A 24,364-nucleotide genomic window follows, 5' to 3' on the forward strand; every position below is an offset into this window, starting at 1 on the left:
GCTGGGAATGGTGATCACTGCATCAGATGAGCAATATTTACTCTGCTACACTTCCTCTTATTAAATCATAACACCAGAAAAAAAGATTAAGCAACAAAAAAGAACAAAGATACTTGTGTACACCAATGAGAACACATAGAATGATTCTGCCTCCACCACGACAGCACCGTTGTCGCTGCCTTCTCTTCTCTGCTGTCCATGTAGATGCATTACAAAGGGACTTAAGGCCACATTTAAATAATTATTGAGTAGCTAGTACATGTCAGACACTGTTGAAGGTGCAAGGGCTACAGCACTGAGGAAAACAGAATTCCAGTCTGTATGGAACATAAATTCTAGAGCCAGGAGAAATGAAGACAGATCTCCAAATATGGTTATTATGATCAATTTTTTTAAAAAAAGATCTATACATATTAAAAATTAGAAGTGTCTTACTTTTTACCAAATAGACAAAGAACCTGTCTTGGCATAACATTTGGGGGCAAGTTGCTTCTAGTTATCTAGGACAGGCCTATCCTTTCACAATTCACATTGCATAGTAATGATCTATTATTATTATTATTTTTAAAATTTATCAAAATGTTTATAAATGTTTAAATGTTCTTTTTTTTTCTTTTTTTTTTTAATTATTATTTAAGTTTTAGGATACATGTGCACAATGTGCAGGTTAGTTACATATGTATACATGTGCCATGCTGGTGTGCTGCACCCATTAACTCATCATTTAGCATTAGGTATATCTCCTAATGCTATCCCTCCTCCTTCCCCCCACCCCACAACAGTCCCCAGAGTGTGATGTTCCCCTTCCTGTGTCCATGTGTTCTCATTGTTCAATTCCCATCTATGAGTGAGAACATGCGGTGTTTGGTTTTTTGTCCTTGCGATAGCTTATTGAGAATTATGATTTCCAATTTCATCCATGTCCCTACAAAGGACATGAACTCATCATTTTTTATGGCTGCATAGTATTCCATGGTGTATATGTGCCACATTTTCTTAATCCAGTCTATCATTGTTGGACATTTAGGTTGGTTCCAAGTCTTTGCTATTGTGAATAGTGCCTCAATAAACGTATGTGTGCATGTGTCTTTTTAGCAGCATGATTTATAGTCCTTTGGGTATATACCCAGTAATGGGATGGCTGGGTCAAATGGTATTTCTAGTTCTAGATCCCTGAGGAATCGCCACACTGACTTCCACAATGGTTGAACTAGTTTACAGTCCCACCAACAGTGTAAAAGTGTTCCTATTTCTCCACATCCTCTCCAGCACCTGTTGTTTCCTGACTTTTTAATGATTGCCATTCTAACTGGTGTGAGATGGTATCTCATTGTGGTTTTGATTTGCATTTCTCTGATGGCCAGTGATGATGAGCATTTTTTCATGTGTCTTTTGGCTGCATAAATGTCTTCTTTTGAGAAGTGTCTGTTCATATCCTTTGCCCACTTTTTGATGGGGTTGTTTGTTTTTTTCTTGTAAATTTGTTTGAGTTCTTTGTAGATTCTGGATATTAGCCCTTTGTCAGATGAGTAGGTTGCGAAAATTTTCTCCCATTTTGTAGGTTGCCTGTTCACTCTGATGGTAGTTTCTTTTGCTGTGCAGAAGCTCTTTAGTTTAATTAGATCCCATTTGTCAATTTTGGCTTTCGTTGCCATTGCTTTTGGTGTTTTAGACATGAAGTCCTTGCCCATGCCTATGTCCTGAATGGTAATGCCTAGGTTTTCTTCTAGGGTTTTTATGGTTTTAGGTCTAACATTTAAGTCTTTAATCCATCTTGAATTAATTTTTGTATAAGGTGTAAGGAAGGGATCCAGTTTCAGCTTTCTACACATGGCTAGCCAGTTTTCCCAGCACCATTTATTAAATAGGGAATCCTTTCTCCATTGCTTGTTTTTCTCAGGTTTGTCAAAGATCAGATAGTTGTAGATATGCGGCATTATTTCTGAGGGCTCTATTCTGTTCCATTCATCTATATCTCTGTTTTGGTACCAGTACCATGCTGTTTTGGTTACTGTAGCCTTGTAGTATAGTTTGAAGTCAGGTAGCGTGATGCCTCCAGCTTTGTTCTTTTGGCTTAGGATTGACTTGGCGATGTGGGCTCTTTTTTGGTTCCATATGAACTTTAAAGTAGTTTTTTCCAATTCTGTGAAGAAAGTCATTGGTAGCTTGATGGGGATGGCGTTGAATCTATAAATTACCTTGGGCAGTATGGCCATTTTCACGATATTGATTCTTCCTACCCATGAGCATGGAATGTTCTTCCATTTGTTTGTATCCTCTTTTATTTCATTGAGCAGTGGTTTGTAGTTCTCCTTGAAGAGGTCCTTCACATCCCTAAGTTGGATTCCTAAGTATTTTATTCTCTTTGAAGCAATTGTGAATGGGAGTTCACTCATGATTTGGCTCTCTGTTTGTCTGTTATTGGTGTATAAGAATGCTTGTGATTTTTGTACATTGATTTTGTATCCTGAGACTTTGCTGAAGTTGCTTATCAGCTTAAGGAGATTTTGGGCTGAGACAATGGGGTTTTCTAGATATACAATCATGTCGTCTGCAAACAGGGACAATTTGACTTCCTCTTTTCCTAATTGAATACCCTTTATTTCCTTCTTCTGCCTAATTGCCCTGGCCAGAACTTCCAACACTATGTTGAATAGGAGTGGTGAGAGAGGGCATCCCTGTCTTGTGCCAGTTTTCAAAGGAAATGCTTCCAGTTTTTGCCCATTCAGTGTGATATTGGCTGTGGTTTTGTCATAGATAGCTCTTATTATTTTGAGATATGTCCCATCAATACCTAATTTATTGAGAGTTTTTAGCATGAAGGGTTGTTGAATTTTGTCAAAGGCCTTTTCTGCATCTATTGAGATAATCGTGTGGTTTTTGTCTCTGGTTCTGTTTATATGCGGATTACATTTATTGATTTGTGTATATTGAACCAGCCTTGCATCCCAGGGATGAAGCCCACTTGATCATGGTGGATAAGCTTTTTGATGTGCTACTGGATTCGGTTTGCCAGTATTTTATTGAGGATTTTTGCATCAATGTTCATCAAGGATATTGGTCTAAAATTCTCTTTTTTGGTTGTGTCTCTGCCAGGCTTTGTTATCAGGATGATGCTGGCCTCATAAAATGAGTCAGGGAGGATTCCCTCTTTTTCTATTGATTGGAATAGTTTCAGAAGGAATGGTACCAGCTCCTCCTTGTACCTCTGGTAGAATTCGGCTGTGAATCCATCTGGTCCTGGACTCTTTTTGGTTGGTAAGCTATTGATTATTGCCACAATTTCAGATCCTGTTATTGATCTATTCAGAGATTCAACTTCTTCCTGGTTTAGTCTTGGGAGAGTGTATGTGTCGAGGAATTTATCCATTTCTTCTAGATTTTCTAGTTTATTTGCATAGAGGTGTTTGTAGTATTCTCTGATGGTAGTTTGTATTTCTGTGGGATCGGTGGTGATATCCCCTTTATCATTTTTTATTGCATCTATTTGATTCTCCTCTCTTTTTTTCTTTATTAGTCTTGCTAGCGGTCTATCAATTTTGTTGATCCTTTCAAAAAACCAGCTCCTGGATTCATTAATTTTTTGAAGAGTTTTTTGTGTCTCTATTTCCTTCAGTTCTGCTCTGATTTTAGTTATTTCTTGCCTTCTGCTAGCTTTTGAATGTGTTTGCTCTTGCTTCTCTAGTTCTTTTCATTGTGATGTTAGGGTGTCAATTTTGGATCTTTCCTGCTTTCTCTTGTGGGCATTTAGTGCTATACATTTCCCTCTACACACTGCTTTGAATGTGTACCAGAGATTATGGTATGTTGTGTCTTTGTTCTCGTTGGTTTCAAAGAACATCTTTATTTCTGCCTTCATTTCGTTATGTACCCAGTAGTCATTCAGGAGCAGGTTGTTCAGTTCCCATGTAGTTGAGCGGTTTTGAGTGAGTTTCTGAATCCTGAGTTCTAGTTTGATTGCGCTGTGTTCTAAGAGACAGTTTGTTATAATTTCTGTTCTTTTACATTTGCTGAGGAGAGCTTTACTTCCAAGTATGTGGTCAATTTTGGAATAGGTGTGGTGTGGTGCTGAAAAAAGTGTATATTCTGTTGATTTGGGGTGGAGAGTTCTGTAGATGTCTATTAGGTCCACTTGGTGCAGAGCTGAGTTCAATTCCTGGGTATCCTTGTTAACTTTCTGTCTCATTGATCTGTCTAATGTTGACAGTGGGGTGTTAAAATCTCCCATTATTATTGTATGGGAGTCTAAGTCTCTTTGTAGGTCACTCAGGACTTGCTTTATGAATCTGGGTGCTCCTGTATTTGGTGCATATATATTTAGGATAGTTAGCTCTTCTTGTTGAATTGATCCCTTTACCATTATGTAATGGCCTTCTTTGTCTCTTTTGATCTTTGTTGGTTTAAAGTCTGTTTTATCAGAGACTAGGATTGCAACCCCTGCCTTTTTTTGTTTCCCATTTGCTTGGTAGATCTTCCTGCATCCTTTTATTTTGAGCCTATGTGTGTCTCTGCACATGAGATGGGTTTCCTGAATACAGCACACTGATGGGTCTTAACTCTTTATCCACTTTGCCAGTCTGTGTCTTTTAATTGGAGCATTTAGTCCATTTACATTTAAAGTTATATTGTTATGTGTGAATTTGATCCTGTGATTATGATGTTAGCTGGTTATTTTGCTCGTTAGTTGATGCAGTTTCTTCCTAGTCTTGATGGTCTTTACATTTTGGCATGATTTTGCAGCGGCTGGTACCGGTTGTGCCTTTCCATGTTTAGTGCTTCCTTCAGGAGCTCTTTTAGGGCAGGCCTGGTGGTGGCAAAATCTCTCAGCATTTGCTTGTCTGTAAAGTATTTTATTTCTCCTTCACTTGTGAAGCTTAGTTTGGCTGGATATGAAATTCTGGGTTGAAAATTCTTTTCTTTAAGAATGTTGAATATTGGCCCCCACTCTCTTCTGGCTTGTAGAGTTTCTGCCGAGAGATCCACTGTTAGTCTGATGGGCTTCCCTTTGTGGGTAACCCGACCTTTCTCTCTGGCTGCCCTTAACATTTTTTCCTTCATTTCAACTTTGGTGAATCTGACAATTATGTGTCTTGGAGTTGCTCTTCTTGAGGAGTATCTTTGTGGCGTTCTCTGTATTTCCTGAATCTGAATGTTGGCCTGCCTTGCTAGATTGGGGAAGTTCTCCTGGATAATATCCTGCAGAGTGTTTTCCAACTTGGTTCCATTCTCCCTGTCACTTTCAGGTACACCAATCAGATGCAGATTTGGTCTTTTCACATAGTCCCATATTTCTTGGAGGCTTTGTTCATTTCTTTTTATTCTTTTTTCTCTAAACTTCCCTTCTCGCTTCATTTCATTCATTTCATCTTCCATCACTGATACCCTTTCTTCCAGTTGATCGCATCAGCTCCTGAGGCTTCTGCATTCTTCATGTAGTTCTCGAGCCTTGGCTTCCAGCTCCATCGGCTCCTTTAAGCACTTCTCTGTATTGGTTATTCTCATTATACATTCGTCTAAATTTTTTTCAAAGTTTTCAACTTCTTTGCCTTTGGTTTGAATTTCCTCCTGTAGCTCGGAGTAGTTTGATCGTCTGAAGCCTTCTTCTCTCAACTCGTCAAAGTCATTCTCCATCCAGCTTTGTTCCGTTGCTGGTGAGGAACTGTGTTCCTTTGGAGGAGGAGAGGCACTCTGCTTTTTAGAGTTTCCAGTTTTTCTGCTCTGTTTTTTCCCCATCTTTGTGGTTTTATCTACTTTTGGTCTTTGATGATGGTGGTGTACAGATGGGTTTTTGGTGTGGATGTCCTTTCTGTTTGTTAGTTTTCCTCTAACAGACAGGACCCTCAGCTGCAGGTCTGTTGGAGTTTGCTAGAGGTCCACTCCAGACCCTGTTTGCCTGGGTATCAGCAGCAGTGTCTGCAGAACCGTGGATTTTCGTGATCCGTGAATGCTGCTGTCTGATCGTTCCTCTGGAAGTTTTGTCTCAGAGGAGTACCTGGCCGTGTGAGGTGTCAGTCTGCCCCTACTGGGGGGTGCCTCCCAGTTAGGCTGCTCGGGGGTCGGGGTCAGGGACCCATTTGAGGAAGCCGTCTGCCCGTTCTCAGATCTCCAGCTGCGTGCTGGGAGAACCACTGCTCTCTTCAAAGCTGTCAGACAGGGACATTTAAGTCTGCAGAGGTTACTGCTGTCTTTTTGTTTGTCTGTGCCCTGCCCCCAGAGGTGGAGCCTACAGAGGCAGGCAAGCCTCCTTGAGCTGTGGTAGGCTCCACCCAGTTGGAGCTTCCAGGCTGCTTTGTTTACCTAAGCAAACCTGGGCAATGGCGGGCGCCCCTCCCCCAGCCTCACTGCCACCTTGCAGTTTGATCTCAGACTGCTGTGCTAGCAATCAGTGAGACTCCGTGGGCGTAGGACCCTCCGAGCCAGGTGCGGGATATAATCTCCTGGTGCGCCATTTCCTAAGCCCGTCGGAAAAGCACCATATTCGGGTGGGAGTGACCCGATTTTCCAGGTGCTGTCTGTCACCCCTTTCCTTGACCAGGAAAGGGAACTCCCTGATCCCTTGTGCTTCCCCAGTGAGGCAATGCCTTGCCCTGCTTCGGCTGGCGCACAGTGCACTGCACCCACTGTCCTGCACCCACTGTCTGGCACTCCCTAGTGAGATGAACCTGGTACCTCAGATGGAAATGCAGAAATCACCCGTCTTCTGCCTCGCTCACGTGGGAGCTATAGACCGGAGCTGTTCCTATTCGGCCATCTTGGCTCCTCCCCCCATAATGATCTATTATTGAAGTATCTCCTGGACTATCCCTATTGCCTAGTACAAGGCCTGGCACATAAATGAACAACTGGAGACTTTTTTTCACCCTAGTAGTAGAGAGAGGTTTATATTGATTTATCTATGCTTTCTGTACTAGATTGCAAAAGTAACCAAAATTCTTAACTCCTCCTTGCATTTATGTCCTTGGTAATATGGCTTTGTGGTCCTTCCTTAAAGAGTTTTCCTATAAAGACTCGATTCGCCCTCCCCTCAAGTCTAGTCTGGACCTGTTTTGGCCAATAATTTAGCAGAAGTAATGATGTGCCAGTTCTGAACCCAGGCCTCAAGAGACCTTGAACATTTCCTCTCTCCCTCTGGATACCAGTCCAGTTGCCCCATGACCAAGCCTGTGCTAGTCTGTTGAAGGATGAAAGACCAAGACGAACAAAGACAAGCTGTCCCAGTTGAGTCCCCCTAGACCAGACAGACTTCAGCTAAGCTGGATGCTGACTGCAGATACATGGATGAGCCCCACTGCTACAATCTGAGAAGCTGACTCTGACCCAAATTGCTGATATGAAGGATTGTGAGTTAAATAAATGGCTGTTGTTCAAGCCACAAAGTTTGAGGGTGCTTTGTTACATAGCAAAAGTTAGCTTTTGTGATCAATAAATCCACTGCCGTGCCCTTATAGATGTTAGGATGGATTAATGAGGATTTGTGTGTATCTAAAACCAGAGAACCCTTGTTCACAGAAAGATTGTACTTACGACTTAACTTTAGAACAAACTGAATGTGGGGAAAATTCAGATTTGGGGAAAATCGTGAGCTGGTTTTTTGAAGCATAGAAATTAATGTTTTTCTTTAAATTCACATGATCTCTTTTTAAACTGAAAGACAAATTGAGTTTGGAAGATTCCATCTACTTGGATCTAAGTTTCCCAAGCTTTGTAATAAAATTCAGACTAAAAAAAAGTCCAAATCTTTTATTCATAATTAATTGTGTTTTTTTTTTTTTTTTTTTTGCCAGAAGGAGACAGGATATCATTTAGATGCTCAAACCAAACTCCTGGGGTGCTCCTGGGGTTCACATCCATTTAAGCTTTCTTGAGAGCCTAAGAACATTCTTTAGATTTCCTTTGATATGGCTCTCTTCTCACTTTTGGCCAAATTAATAAAATTACATATTCAACCCCAAGTTAAAGATAAAAAAGAAGTATTGAACTTTTCTGATTCTTTCTTTGTGAAAATTAAATGTTTTACATGGGAAAATGGCACAGGACTTAAAATTTTATCAATCAGGCTATCAACTGGGGGTCCCCAGGTCTAGAGGACCTGGATACTTAAGTCTCAGAATGTTCTTATTGACAGAGTGAAATCAGCTGTGCAACTCAGAGCTTTTCTAACATGGCAAAGTCTTGAATGTTGAATCTTATTCCCCACCAAACCCCCAGGTCCAGAGCACTATAGTTTACTCCCCCTAAATATTAACCAAATTGCTCTTGATCATAGAGCACCTGTTCTCCCAGGCCCTGTCTAGGTCTCTTGGATTCTAGACCTGCATCTTACATTGAAGGCTGACATTAGGCCATCTCTTTCTGGGGCCACCTGGACTGACCAGCCTGACTGCTGCTACCTGTGTTCCAATGCATTATGACCTAAGAACATCCTAGTTTATGACGTGTTAATGGACTGTTTACACCATTGAAGCCTACAAATTCTGAAATGCAGCGTGGGCCTAATCATCCCACAGTTCATTTATTCTAATCTATTTTAAGACTGGGAAGAAAGTACTTAAAGGAAAATCCAGGATTAGGTCCCTTTTATGTTGATGAATTTCACAGAAAATCTTAGAAACCCCTGTCCTAGCCCACCCAGAATATTTGGTCACCTAACCAAGATGTACGTGCCTAGAATTCTCTGTCTCCCATCCTCTTCAAAGTGAGTCAGACATTTCTGCAAGTGCAAAAATACAATAATGTAAAATATTTTAAAAAATATATAAAATTATCCTTTCTCTCACTTATCAATTATTAATGCATATTAAAATGTGGTAAAGGCTACTGTAAACTACCCATTGAATCATCAATGAACGACTAAGTGAGTATGGATAAACTATATTATTAACAGAACCGACTTTTAAAAATTTTGCTACCAGTTTGGTTTCTAGCATTGAGGACACTGAGTCACCCTTTGCTCTAGAACAGAAGTAGCAGCCAGCATCACTTCCCTTCCCTCTTCTTCCCTTCCTCCTATCTTGAACAAACAGACGAAGTCTGGAACTGTATCAGCCTTTTTTTTTTTTTTTTTTTTTTTGTAAGACAGTCTTACTCTGTTGCCCAGGCTAGAGTGCAGTGGTGTATGATCATAACTTACTGCAACCTAGAGCTCTTGGGCTCAAGCTATCCTCCTGCCTCACCTTCCTGAGGTGCAGGCCACCATGCCCGGCTAACTGTAAAAAAATTTTTTAGTAGAAACAGGATCTCACTATGTTGCCTAGGTTGGCCTCAAACTCCTGGGCTCAAGCAATCCTTCTGCCTCGGTCTTCCAAAGTGCTGGGATTACAGGTGTGAGCCACTATGCCCAGCCTTCTAGCAGCCATCTTGTAATCAAGAAGCAAAAGGCATGGAGACAAAAGCCAACATCCTAAAAATGGTAGCGAGGAAAGAGAAAAAGCTTGGTCTTTGATGGCTTCATTGCCCAACTAGCTGAACCAATGCCAGCAACTGCCCACCTAAGGGCTCCTTATTTTGTGGGAAGAAAAAAAAAATGAGTCTCTACCTCTTTAATCCTCTAGTAGGTCTTTTGTTATTTGCCACGGAACGTAGGAAAAAGTTGACTTATATGACACAATATGAGAACTCAGAGTTATTTAAACAATTTTGAACACTAAAGTAATATCATCTTATTAGTAGCCCTCACTGGTGACATTGAGGTTTATTTTAGACATATTCTAAGTTAATTATTGTACATACACTTACTTAATGAGAACAATATCTTAGTTATGAAGTTTTACTTAAAAATGGATGGCAACTTGTGAACACATCTAGTATATACAATTTTCTCCTCTATAGAAAACATTTTTTTTCTATCGGTGAAGCATTGTTAACATGAGCTAGTTATTGAGACATGCAAAAAGCCTCAGGAGATCAGGATGGATGTTGTAATTGTATTTGTTGAAACAGAATTCAACTTGTAAATATAATTACCCTTGGCTGTTCAAGTGATCACTTTTCATTTAGATTCCAGTCTGGTCCTTAGAACTTGAAAGTGAGATGAAGAGTCGGGGAGAGGGTTTGAACATTGAGAGGCCATAACAAAGAATGAAAAGGTCTGGGGTTGGTTAGTACAGATCGCAGAAGGGTATAGAACATTTAAAATTAGCCTTCAGATCTCTTAAGGGATATTGCTCAGAAAATGAGAGCCAGCTGCACTCCATCTTTTATGATGAAAACCCCAAATCAAGTGGGCTTATACTTTTGCATCTAGGAATCAGATTAACCAAAAAGAACTCTCTCCTGGGAGGTGGTTAAATACTGGAGTTGAATATTTAGATAAGGTTTGAGATCTCACCCTCTGGAGAGAGTGGCTTAAATTTAACTCTGGGTCTCTGTATATTCTTAGTTAACTGCCAAATAACAGAGAGGCACAGGATCCCCCTTCATCTCCCAGCCAACACCATCGCTGCCATCTCCTCGTTAGGGGCATCCATGGCCTGTAAGGGAGCAGCAGGGAGGCAAAGGAGGTCTAGGTGGCAGGCAGGCCCCGGAGCCTTCTAACTGTCAGCCCCTAGGGAAGTCCCTCCCTCCCTCAGGTAGGAGGGACAGCAGTTCTCAGTGGATGCACTGCTGTCTGGAAGTCATTAAACAAAACTCAGGCTCATTCTCATCTACAAGAGGGTGGTTTCTGTGTGGTCCTGCCTGAAGCCAGTGGTGAGGACTGACTGATTTCTCCAGGTTGGCTCTATGATTTTATCAACGTGAGTAATTTGTAAGCTCTGGGCTATTTTTCTTTTAGTAAATCTTTCCTAGTACTGAGTAAACATCTTCCTTGGGAGGGAAAACAAAGTATTCCGCTCTTATAAAGTGGTCATGTGCCATACGAGCCTTTAAAAAGCATAAGGAGGCTTGGTGCCTGGCTTCCAGTGAAGAGTGTCCCTTAAGACTGAAGTGCATGAAATAGCTAACTGGCGCCATCTGGAGGGGAAGCGGAGTCTAAATAACAACGCAAGTTTAAAAAATACTGACAATGACGTAAATGCAAAATTTTATAATATTTATTTTATTTACTTTTATTTTTATTTTATACTTTTAAGACGGAATCCTGCTCTGTCGCCCAGTTTGGAGTGCAGTGGCGCGGTCTCTGCCCACTACAACCTCCGCCTCCCGGGTTCAAGCGAATCTCGTGCCCCAGGCCTCCCTAGCAGCTGGGACTACAAGAATGCGCCACCACTCCCGGCTAATTTAGAACATTTTAAAAAATGAAATTCCCTGCTTCTCTCTTCTCCTCTCTTTTCAGAATCCATCCAGACTGATCACAAGGGGGCTGGGGCCTCGCGTTCCTATAGAACCTTAACTTCAGATCTGACGTCATATCCAGTGGAGGGTATGCGTCAGTTGTGGAGTTTTACTATACATGACACACTCCGTTATCAAATGGCACGATTTGGCATGCCATGTTAATCATATTTGAAATTAATCTCAGAATTACATTGTGTCTCAAAGTGTCATCCACTAATCATCTTCATCAGAATCAGCTGTTTTTTTGTTTTTTGTTTTTTGGGTTTTTTTGACGGAGTCTCCCTCTGTCGCCTAGGCTGGAGTGCAGTGGCGCGATCTCGGCTCACTGCAAGCTCCGCTTCCCGGGTTCACGCTATTCTCCTGCTTCAGCCTCCCAAGTAGCTGGGACTACAGGCACCCGCCACCATGCCCGGCTAATTTTTTGTATCTTTAGTAGAGACGGGGTTTCACCGTGTCAGCCAGGATGGTCTCGATCTCCTGACCTCATGATCCGCCCGCCTCAGCCTCCCAAAGTGCTGGGATTACAGGCGTGAGCCACCGTGCCCGGCCAGCTGGGGTAATTTTTAAAACTGCAGGTTTATAGACTTCAGTTCAGGCCCCCTGAATCTGAATTTCTTTCATAGTGCATGGGATCAATTAACTAAATAGAAGTAAATTTTGTTTTTTATTTGATCAAACACAAATATAGTGCTTACTATAGGCCAGGTGCTATTATTAGAACTTCATAAATATTAATGTATTGATGCATTTATTTGGTTTTTCTCAACAACCATAGAAACCTAGGTGTGTTTGTTCTGTTTTTTTTTTTTTTTTTTTTTTTTTGAGACAAGGTCTTGCTCTGTTGCCCAGAGTGGAGTGCAGTGACATGATCACAGATCACTGCAGCCTCGATCTCCCAGGCTCAAGCAATCCTCCCACCACAGCCTCCTGAGTAGCTAGGACTATGGGCATGTGCCACCCGAAAGCTCTACTACACATATCTGGTCTCTTGACACTTTCCTGGCTAGCTAAATATTCAGCTAAATATTGAACCCGGAAGGCAGATCAATAAATCTGACTGGAAAAATGAGTGAATACTGGTGAGGCAAGCAGAGTTGGGGGTCAAAGGCAGAGACATATTTTAGAATAGGAGAGACCCAAGCACATGTGTAGGTTGAGACAATATGGCAAAAAGAGACAGAGAAAAAAGTTATAAGAATACGAGGAGATAGAAGGTCAAGGTTTAAGAGAAAATGGCACGTACTCTGGGATAAAACAGAAGAGAAACATTAGTAAATAGCGACATCTCATTCCTTGAATATGGAGGAAACAAGACAAGAAACTAGGCAGATGTAGGTCCATGTATAGATCCCGCTACTTGGGGTCATGTCCAGCCTCTGAAGCTCTTAATTGCTCCCCTCCTATCCCAACCTCTTTCTGACCCATTCTCTGCCTGCAAAAACTTGTGTCCAGTAGCCTAACAACTGTGGGAGTGTCACACCATTGATTGGCATATGGCAATGAACACCCCTAACTTTGGTAACTTCGTTCTAAAGGAGTAGCACTCAAAAAAGTCATAGCAACATCTTTACTGATTTGTACTTATATTTCTAATTTGTACTTGCAGTGAGTGGGTGAGAACAACTTGAACAAAATGAAATCCAAGTTCTGAGAGTCTTCCAAAATTGCTCCACAACGCTGGGCTATGGCGGAGGCTGTTTATTTTTTGAATCTGATAATGTTCTGCTTAATCTTCTAAAGTATTTATATTGAGAGTATTGGTCCAAGAGATCAGATCTTCCACTTCCTCTTCCCTGGGCTCATCTGTGTCATTTTCATATAATGAAGTGTCACTCTTCCACCCCTCCTCTTCTCTTTCATAAATGTCTGTGATGCTATTTATTGCAGTTGGTGACTCAAGAAAAATTTCATCTGTGGTGGGAATTATAAAAAATAGAAATTTAATAGACATAATAAGAAAAACAATAAAAAGAGAAGCGTTCCTGCATTTGTAGGATAATGCCAAAGACCATCTGAATGAATGTGAGCAACCTTTTTTACACTTTCTAAACTTCATGTTTTATAAGTAACTTTATTTGTCAAAAATCATTCTTTCCATCTTGCTCAATCTTTTGATGCTTTGTTAGTTCATTCATTTAGCATATATATTTACTGGGTCTCTGCTAAGGGCCAGTTGATGTGCAAGGGAAAAGCTGCTTTGGGAGCACAGGGAGGGAATCACTGTGTCTAAGTGAAAACTGACTCGGACTTTGAAACAGGAAGACCAGTTTGTTAGACAGAGAAGGGAGGTCAGAACACGTTAGATAGAAGAAACAGCACACATCATATAAGCACAAAGGTATGAGAGGACTTGACAGGGTTAGGGGTGATCAGAATGGATTCTCCCACGCTTCCACTGTGCCAGGTGCAGTGCTAAGCAGTCGACAGCTATAATATTATTTAACTCAGACACAACCCATGTGATGGGCAGGTATTATTATTCTTATTTTACAGATGAGGAAACTGAGGCTGAGCAACCTGTAGTAACTTGATCAAAGATATCCAGCTAATAACAAGACTCGTCCCAGATCTGTCTATCCAAAAACACAATGTTATAGTATACAGAAAGTTTCGTGGAGCTGGAAGGGAGGCTGAAGCCAGATCAGGAAAGCCTCATATATCATGCAAAGGACTTTCATCTTTATCTTATAGGCCTTGTAAACAGGGAAATAAACTGATTATACTTTTCAAAAGGAGAATATAGATACAATGTCTATATTTCTAGATCTATATTTCCACACAGCATGGGGACCTTGCTTTCTGGGGATGAACTCTAGCTGGTACTATTTATGTTCTGTTAACTCTAAAATCTCACTGCATTCTCTTCCCTTTTTTCTAGTTGTCACCGGATTCACTGCCGATTATGGGTTCCAGGACAAATTTTGTTTGCCTCATATGTTTATTTCCCTCACACATGAAATAAACCCTGTAATATTTGCTGTCTTCTAATGTTATAGACATGGGCTACAAGTGACTTGTTTTCCTTCTGTCTTTGGTTTATAGAAAGATACACAGACAGACTGGGCATGGTGGCTTACACCTGTAATCCCAGCATTTTGGGAAGCCAAGGCAGGTGGATCCCTTGAGGTCAGGGGTTCGAGACCAGCCTGCCCAACATGGTGAAACCCTGTCTCTACTAAAATACAAAAATTAGCTGGGTGTGGTGGCAGGAGCCTGTAATTTCAGCTGCTCTGGAGGCTGAGGCAGGAGACTCACTTGAACCCGGAAGGCAGAGGTTGCAGTGAGCTGAGATTGACCCACTGCACTCCAGCCTGGGTGACAGAGTGAGACTCCCTCTCAAAACAAAACAAAGAGAGAAAGATACACAGAGAGATTTGAGTTTACACAGTCACCATTATCCTATGGTTATCCTGAGGCCCACAGTGATTTTTAATTTTTTGTACTTTTGGTACTAATATTTAGTTGTAATTAATTTAAAACTAAATTCTGTCTGTGCCTTGAGAAAAGCATCTACTTTACTTTCCATGAACATATTATTGATGGACTAACTCCAGTTCTTTCTAACAATGTTTGGGCCTTTCTGACTCCACATGCTTTTGATTACAAGAAATATAAAGCCAAGTCAACCCAGTTTAAACAATAGGAGAGTGTTTTATCTCACATAAGAGAAAAGCCAGAGTGGAGAGCAAGATTGAATGTTGCAGTGACTCCACAATGTCACGAAGGACACAGCTCTTCTTACTGCTTGCTTTGCTAACTGAGGTGTTGTCTTCATCTTCAGGTGCATAGCAAGAGAGCTACGGCCATTCTAGTAACCACACCGGACACAGCAACATCCAGAGGAAAAAGCGATCTTCTCACCAAGATCTCATTTTTAAGAGTGGACGGCAAAACCATCCCCTGAAGCGCCCAGCATATTTCCCCTCAAGCAGGATCCTGTCACATGCCATTTCTTTTAATTTAATTTAATTTAATTTAATTTAATTTAATTTTTTTTTTGAGGCAGGGTTTCACTCCCATTGTCCAGGCTGGAGTGCGGTGGCGTGCTTTCAGCTCACTGCAACCTCTGCCTCCTGGGATCAAGTGATTCTCTCACCTCAGCCTCCCAAGTAACTGGGACTACAGGCATTCACCACCATGCCCAGCTAATTTTTTTTTTTAGTAGGGATGGGGTTTTACCATGTTGGCCAGGCTGGTCTCAAACTCCTGACCTCAGGTGATCCACCCACCTTGGCCTCCCAAAGTGTTGGGATTACAGGCGTGAGCCATCGCGCCTCGCCCTATTTCTAAACTAGTTACTGGGAAGGGAAATGGGATCACCATGATTGGCTGACGTGAGTTGCTGGCGTGGAATGAAAGTTGGGAATCAACCACCTTGACTATCTGCCTTCTTAGTTCCTGCCCTGTTAAAAACTCCCAGGAAGCATAAAAAGAAACCTGGCTAGATCAGCAGACTATAATGCAAAATAAATATAGAAATGTTTCTTTAGAACATAAAAAACAATATTATTTTGAATTTCTCTCCTCCAGGAAATCTTAAGCATTATAAATCTCTCTGAGACACCTTGGATTTGGTGGTTGGAATCAGTAATAAAGGTGGGGATTTTGTTACTATGTTAACAAAATAAGTTATGGAAGCACAAATTCTAACTGCCTTATATTTTCCATGCCTTTCTTGGGTTGGATCATGGAAACTCTGCCTCTGATAATTTATTTTTAATCTGAAAATAGTTTAGCTAATAAAGATATTAAAATCTGTGCTGACTGATGGGCTTTGATGATTGCCAAATGGTTTATTTCTATTCAGTCCTGTTTTCAGCCTGGGTTCAGTTAGGAAAACAGGGCCACTACAAGTAATACCAGAGTGAGAGTCTAACACAGGAATGTGGGATTATCCAGCTGTTGGAGGACCCAGGGGAGTGAAGATCTGGAAGCTACAGCTGGAGAATTGAAAAAAGAGTCGTGACCCACTTTAGCCTGATGCACTGACACGAGTGGGAAACCAGGAGCTCATAGAGTACAAGAAGCTGCACACATTTAGCCACCCAAAGTGGGACAAAAACAATGAGTTCATGGGGATATTTGTGCAGCCATCATGTCTGTGAAGTGAGGCTGTGGAGAGATGTGTGAAAATGCCATATCTGAGGAACTCACCATGCCTGATATGAACAACTTCCCAAGCATAATGTCCTCGACTTCCCTCCCACCTGCCAAATCTCTGGTGAGTTTCTCCCACTGACAAACTATGACATGCCATCCTTCTCTGCAAAAGAGGGACACACAGTTCTTTCCTTTTCTGAGTCATACTTCCCTTTGATATCCTATATAAGTTCATTCTCGCTACATAATAACTCTCTTGCTACATAATAAACAACCACAAAATCTTAGTGACATACAGCAATAAGTATTTGTTTTGGTCACATGTCAGCAGGTCAATAGGTGGTTGGCTTCTTTGGCTGGGGAATGGCTGGGAAACATGGGTGGGCAAGCTCAGATCTATGTCTTGAATCTTTCTCTGTGATCACAGGGCCGGTCCAGGCACGCTCTTGTGATGATGGCAGAAGAGAAAAAGAGCAAGCCAAATCATGCAAACCCTTTCCAAACCCTGGGGGCACACTGCACCCACTAATATTCCACTGATGAAAACAGGTCACAGGGAAAAGCTCAAAGTCAAGGCACAAGGAAATACATTTTGTTCATGTAGGTGGAGCAGGAATGAATATTTCTGAACAATAATCAAATTTAACACAACCTCTCAGGTATAGTTTCTTCCAGAGTAGACAGAAAGGAGTCTATTCCATGATTAAAGAGGACAAGGCTCAGCACTGGAGCGTTAACCAGTTTCTGGACATTAAACTTAAAATGTTGTCTCTTCCAGCTTGCCTTTTTCCCACATCATGGGTTTTCACCTTTTTTTCCCCCAAATCACAAGGCAGATAAAAACATGACGATTTTACTTCATCCTACTATTTACTTACTCATTGATAGCTACTGTATGCCAGCCACTGTGCTGTGGAAGATTGGGAGGTGAGCAGTCCCTTCCCTCAAGAATCTCACTCTTTTTCAAAGGAGACAGGCAGTAAAGAGAGTAATAACACAGCATGTGTGCCGGACAGACTCCAAGATGGCCCCTAGAATCCCTGCATCCTGGTATTTACACCTCAGTGTAAACTCCTCCTTTCTGAGTGTGGTTAGGACCCATGACTTCTAACAAATAAAATAGGATGCAAGTGATAAGGTCTCACTCACATGATTATGTTACATCACATACGACTCCATCTTGCTATCAGACTTGCTCTAAAGACTCTTGCTGGATAAAGTAGGAGGCCAGGCTGGGAGAGCCCACATGGCAAGGAACTGTGTGCAGCCCTCAGCAGCTGAGGGAGGCCTCCCACATATACCCAGCCAGAAGCCAGGGCCCTCATTCCTAAAGACAGAAGAAAATGAATTCTGTCGACAACCTCACTGGGCTGGGAAGCAGATTCCTCCCCCATTCAAACCACTAGGATGAGAATGCAGCCCAGCCAAAGCCTTGATTGCAGCTTTCTGAGACCTTAAGCAGAGGATTCAGCTAAGCTGTGCCTGTACTCCAGGCCCACAGAAACAGTAAAATAATAAATGTGTGTTGTTTTAAACCATTCAATGTGTGCTAATTTGTGACACAGCAATAGAAAACAAATAGAGCATGATATGGCTATGGTAGAAGTGCTATGATAACCCACAAAGAAAGTTTCCTAAAAAAGGTAATACCCGAACTGAATCTCAAAGGATGCATAGGCATTAGAAAGTAAAGAAGGGGAGAGAAGAGCATTTAGAGTAGGGGTATGAGAAAACACAGTGTACTGCTCAAATTTTTTTATGAAATGAGGTAGGGAACAAACAATCGTGACCCACTAGCTTAGTGTAGCATTTAGGTTGTGAAGGGGAGAGGGAGGGAATGTCACTGCAAAGACAGAGACAAGTATTAGAGCATTAAGGATTTTCTGTGTCAAAGAGTCTAAATTTTATCCTGAAGGAAAATGGGAAACAAAGTATTTTAGACCTGGTAAAAACATAAGCAGAGCTGAGCTATAGAGACATAGCTTTGTCACCAGTCTGACAAAGCATAGACAAAAATTACTGTAATCACATCAACTTAACCAACTGATCTCTTCCACTGGTGAAGATGGTGGGGATGTTGAAAGAGATTGCAGAGGGGAGTAGGGAAATCATGGAGAAAGCAAAGAGCAAGGCTGGAGAAGGCAACATTTCTTACCTCACAGGTACCCTGAAATCTGGAAGAAGGCAGAGTTGAATAGAGAAGGCTGAGGCTGATAATACAGAGGAGGAAATCTGCGTGGCACACCAAACAATTAGGAGGGAGAGAGGTGGATACTGAGCAGGGAAAAGAAACTTGGAGATATGGGGGCAGGGCCCTTGGAGAATCACTGAATGAAGGTGATTGCCTGTGCCTGGCATTTATATGCTGTTATGTTTAGTGGCCAGGTGACAGGAAAAAACAGTAACTATTTTTTTTTATACTTTTCAGTTCACAAAGAAATTGTCTATACATGGAGTCACTTAGTCATAAGAATCCTGTGAGTAAGGGCAGATTTTTAGCAACTAGGATTTGTTGAACATCTTCCACATACACAGTACCAGCTAAGGATGAAAAAAACTAAGTTCAGAGGTTGAGTGACCTTTCCATAATAGCACAGAACTGGAATCTGAACCTAAGTTCTCTATGCCCAAATGTCATGCTTTCCCCTCTATACCAGCTGACTTCCATGGTAAGTTACCAGCTCTCCCGGCTGAAGACTCGCTCTCAACCTATCCCAACAAGTAAATGGTAATTTTTAAAAGAGCACGAAAAACAACTCAGCATTGTTTCTTTCTTTTCAGCCATATTGCATATATCTTTGAATACACAATGAGTTTTAGGGATCAGTTTATTAGTGCTCTGTGTGTTTTGGCTGCTTTTTCATATTTTGAAACTTAGCCTTAAAATTTCAAATTGTATATCAACCTATTAAAGGGTAGTAAGCTTGAAAATATAAGTAATTCAATTCTGTTAAAGTTCCAATTCCTATGTGACTAATTTACCAAATTAATTTGGAAAGTCAGAAAAAGTTAAAGCAATCTTAAAAGGAGAACACAAGGATTAGCCCTCATATATTCCAACTTACTTAAATGGAAAAAAGTTTAAAGTTATGCATATTATGCATAATATGTTAGTTATAAAAGCAAAACAAATAGAGTGAATCGATTTACTTAGAGTTGGGCAGAGCTTAATTTCTTCCATTGAGTGATTGACTTCATGAGGCATTCTATTTTTTCTAGCAAGCCAACACTTGATAACAGAATACCTAGAAAGAGACAAAGAAAAATTAACTAAATTCCCAAATGAATTTTGGTAAGGGTATATTTACTTCTGAGAAAAATAAGTGAAACAAATGAAATGAAACATAAAAGTAGAACAATAGGCTTTGAATATGGAACCATTCTGAGTCTTGACTAATTTAATGGTAAAGTAAAATTATTTCAGTATGTGCTTTCCAACAGAATAGAAGTTGGAAAAGCAAATGAATATGACATAAGTTTACTATTGTAAAAGTAATAAAAACATCATGTGGTATAGCAAGGTATATTAGTTTCCTTGGGCCACCTTAACAAATGACCACAAACTTGGTGACTTAAAATAACAGAAATGTATTCTCTCATAGTTCTGGAGGCTAGATGTTGGGGATCAAGGTGGCAGCAGGGCCTCCCTCCCTCGGAAAGCCCTAGGGAAGAATCTTCTATTGCCTCTTCCTAGCTTCTGCTGGCTGTCAGCAATCCTTTACATTGTATGGCTTATAGCTGCATCACTCCAGTCTCTGCTTCCAATGTCACATGACCTTTTCCGTGTGGGTCTCTGTAGTTCTGCTCTCTTATAAGGACAACAGTCATTGGACTCAGGGTCCACCTAAATCTAGTATAGCCTAATCTTAACTAATTACTATTTATATCTGCAAAGACCCTATTTTGAAATAAGGTCATATGCTGAGGTTCTGGGGGGACAGGTGTTTGTTTTGTGGGGACATGATTCAACCCACTACACAGGGGAGAAATTCTATCAGAAAAATTAATGACTCATCCTGGATAAAACAACAGGCTTATGGGAGACATCAATGAGCCCAAGTCAAGCTATGAGAGCATTTCCTTGGAGAAAGAGTTTACATATGGAAATCAAAAATTTTACAAAATTTTTTTGGGGGACGACTACTTTTTGGGGTACATAATGAAAAGAAAACTTTCGGCAACAAAGTTTTCTTGAAGAAAAGTAGGTGGCATAGAAATGTTTTTGTCAAAAACAAGAAATGGGGAAAGGATTCCCTATTTAATAAATGGTGCTGGGAAAACTGGCTAGCCATATGTAGAAAGCTGAAACTGGATCCCTTCCTTACATCTTATACAAAAATTAATTCAAGATGAATTAAAGACTTAAATGTTAGACCTAAAACCATAAAAACCCTAGAAGAAAATCTAGGCAATACCATTCAGGACATAGGCATGGGCAAGGACTTCATGACTAAAACACCAAAAGCAACGGCAACAAAAGCCAAACTTGACAAATGGGATCTAATTAAACTAAAGAGCTTCTGCACAGCAAAAGAAACTACCATCAGAGTGAACAGGCAACCTACAGAATGGGAGAACATTTTTGCAACCTACCCATCTGACAAAGGGGTAATACCCAGAATCTACAAAGAACTTAAACAAATTTACAAGAAAAAAACAAACAACCCCATCAAAAAGTGGGCAAAGGATATGAACAGACACTTCTCAAAAGAAGACATTTATGCAGCCAACAGACACGTGAAAAAATGCTCATCATCACTGGCCATCAGAGAAATGCAAATCAAAACCACAATGAGATACCATCTCACACCAGTTAGAATGACGATCATTAAAAAGTCAGGAAACAACAGATGTTGGAGAGGATGTGGGGAAATAGAAACGCTTTTACACTGTTGGTGGGAGTGTAAACTAGTTCAACCATTGTGGAAGACAGTGTGGCAATTCCTCAAGGATCTAGAACTAGAAATACCATTTGATCCAGCAATCCCATTACTGGGTATATACCCAAAGGATTGTAAATCATGCTACTATAAAGACACAGGCACACATATGTTTATTGTGGCACTATTCACAATAGCAAAGACTTGGAACCAACCCAAATGTCCATCTATGATAGACTGGATTAAGAAAATGTGGCACATATATACCATGGAATACTATGCAACCATAAAAAAGGATGAGTTCATGTCCTTTGCAGGGACATGGATGAAGCTGGAAACCATCATTCTGAGCAAACTATCACAAGGACAGAAAACCAAACACTGCATGTTCTCACTCATAGCTGGGAACTGAACAATGAGAACAACTGGACACGGGGCGGGGAACATCACACAAGGGGACCTGTCATGGGGTGGGGGGATGGGGGAGGGATAGCATTAAAAGAAATACCTAATGTAAATGACGAGTTAATGGGTGCAGCAAAACAACACGGCACATATATACCTATGTAACAAACCTGCACGTTGTGCACATGTACACTAGAACTTAAAGTATAAAAAAAAAGAAACGTTTTTGTCACACAAGTGTACCTCACTTATACAATACTACCAGAAAGTTCATTCATTTAATAAATATTCATTGAACACCAACCTTGTGCCAGACACTATTTTAGAAGCTAATAATATAGGAAGAACAAGACAGACAAGGTCTCTGACTTCATGGAAGAGACAAAAATGAACAAATATAAAAATCAAGATAAATCAGTAGTGATACATGCTATAGTGAAAATAAAGCCTCCAATAAAATGTGTGAAAGTAGTGAGAACAGACATCCTTGCCTTGTTTCTGACATTCAGGGCAAACATTCAGTTTTTTTAGCATTATATATGATGTTGGCTATAGTTATGGAAATAAATATGCTTTATCAGGTTGAGGAAGTTCTTTCCTATTCTTAATTTACTGAGAGTTTTTTTTTTCAATGTGTGAAAATCTCCTTTATCTTTTATTTTAAAACTCTCTCCCATCTTTGAGAGATTTTAATTTTAATTTTATATGAAAAGTTTATTGGGGTGAAATTCACATAACATATAGTTAGTCTTTTTTATCTTCAACTTTTATTTTAAGTTCAGGGGTACATGTACAAGATGTGCAGGTTTGTTACATAGGTAAACGTGTGCCATGGTGGATTACTGCACAGATCATCCCATCACCTATGTACTAAGCCCAGCATCCATTAGCTATTCTTCCTGATGCTCTCCATCCCCCAACACACCCCCCTCACCAACAGGCCTCAGTGTGTGTTGTTCCCTGTCATGTGTCCATAAGCTCTCATCATTCAGCTCCCACTTCTAGGTGAGAACATATGGTGTTTGGTTTTCTGTTCCTGTGTTAGTTTGCTGAGGATAATGGCTTCTGACTCCATCCATGACCCTGCAAAGGACATGATCTCGTTCTTTTTTGTGGCTGCATAGTATTCCATGGTGTGTATGTACCACATTTTCTTTTTCCAGTCTATCATTGAAGGGCATTTGGGTTGATTCCATGTCTTTGCTCTTGTGAATAGTGCTGCAATGAACATAGGCATGCATGTGTCCTTATAACAGAATGATTTATATTCCTTTGGGTATATACCCAGGATTTGAACTGCTGAGTCAAATAGTATTTCTGCCTCTAGGTCTTTGAGGAATCACCACACTGTCTTCCACAATGGTTGAACTAATTTACACACCCACCAACAGTGTAAAAGTGTTCCTTTTTTTCTGCAACCTTGCCAGCATCTGTTGTTTTTTGATTTTTTAATAATCGCCATTCTGACTGGCATGAGCTGTGGTTTTGATTATCTCATTGTGGTTTTGATTTACATTTCTCTAATGATCAGTCAAGTTGAGCTTTTTTCCATATGTTTGTTGGCTGCATGTATATCTTCTTTTGAGAAGCTTCTGTTCATGTCCTTTGCCCATATTTTAATGGTTTTTTTTTCCTGTAAATTTGTTTAAGTCCCTTGTAGATGCTGGATAGACATCAGATGGATAGATGGCAAAATTTTTCTCTCTTTCTTTAGGTTGTCTGTTCACTCTGATGATAGTTTCCTTTGCTGTGCAGAAGCTCTTTCATTAGATCCCATTTGTCAATTTTTGTTTTTGTTGCAATTGCTTTTGGCATTTTCATCATGAAATCTTTGCCCGTGCCTATGTCCTGAATGGTATTGCCTAGATTTTCATCTAGGGTTTTTATAGTTTTGAGTTTTACATTTAAGTCTCTAATCCATCTTGAGTTAATTTTTGTGTAAGGTGGAAGGAAGGGGTCCACTTTCAATTTTCTGCATATGGCTAGCTAGTTTTCCCAGCACCATTTATTAAATAGGGAATTCTTTCCCCATTGCTTGTTTTTGTCAAGTTTGTTGAAGATCAGACAGTTGTAGGTATGTGGTCTTATTTCTGAGTTCTCTATTCTGTTCCATTGGTCTATGTCTCTGTTCTTGTACTAGTATCATGCTGTTTTGGTTACAGTAGCCTTGCAGTGTAGTTTGAAGTTGGGTAGCATGATGCCTCCAGCTTTTTTCTTTTTGCTTAGGATTGTCTTGGCTACTTGGGTTCTTTTTTGGTCCATACATATTTTAAAATAATTTCTTCTAATTCTGTGAAGAATGTCAATGGTAGTTTAATGGGAATAGCATTGAATCTATAAATCACTTTGGGCAGTATGGCCATTTTCACAATATTGATTCTGTCTATCCATGAGCATGGAATGTTTTTCCATTTGTTCGTGTCCTCTGATTTTTTTGAACAGTGGTTTGTGGTTCTCTGTGAAGAGGTCCTTCACTTCCCTTGTTAGCTGTATTCCTAGGTATTTTATTCTTTTTGTAGCAATTGTGAATGGGAGTTCATTCATGATTTGACTCTGCTTGCCTGTTGATTGGTGTATAGGAATAATAGCAATTTTTGCACATTGATTTTGTATCCTGAGACTTTGCTGAAGTTGCTTATCAGCTTAAGAAGCTTTTGGGCTGAGACCATGGGGTTTTCTAGACATAGGATCATGGTATCAGCAAA

The 24,364-nt window shown here is 40.4% G+C and overlaps 1 protein-coding gene across 8 annotated transcripts in view; it reads right to left on the bottom strand.

The window, feature by feature from the left end:
* Window positions 1–12,828: 12,828 nt before the first annotated feature.
* Window positions 12,829–24,364, bottom strand: part of UBE2U (ubiquitin conjugating enzyme E2 U) — a 64,285-nt gene continuing 52,749 nt past the window's right edge. For 2 of the 8 annotated variants that reach the window (XM_034966622.4, XM_034966616.2), the window contains 2 exons: window positions 19,525–19,619; window positions 12,831–13,185 (listed from right to left, as the gene is read on the bottom strand). In XM_034966622.4, coding sequence (XP_034822513.1) covers window positions 13,001–13,185; window positions 19,525–19,619 — 280 coding nt within the window. In that variant the 3' untranslated portion in view covers window positions 12,831–13,000. Of the gene's footprint in view, window positions 13,186–19,524; window positions 19,620–24,364 lie in introns of those variants that run through there. The other 6 variants (XM_055117865.3, XM_055091742.1, XM_055091764.3 and 3 more) reach the window with 4 other exon arrangements.

The sequence above is a fragment of the Pan paniscus genome, chromosome 1 (assembly GCF_029289425.2).
Source record: "Pan paniscus chromosome 1, NHGRI_mPanPan1-v2.0_pri, whole genome shotgun sequence".
NCBI classification, from domain to species: domain Eukaryota; kingdom Metazoa; phylum Chordata; class Mammalia; order Primates; family Hominidae; genus Pan; species Pan paniscus.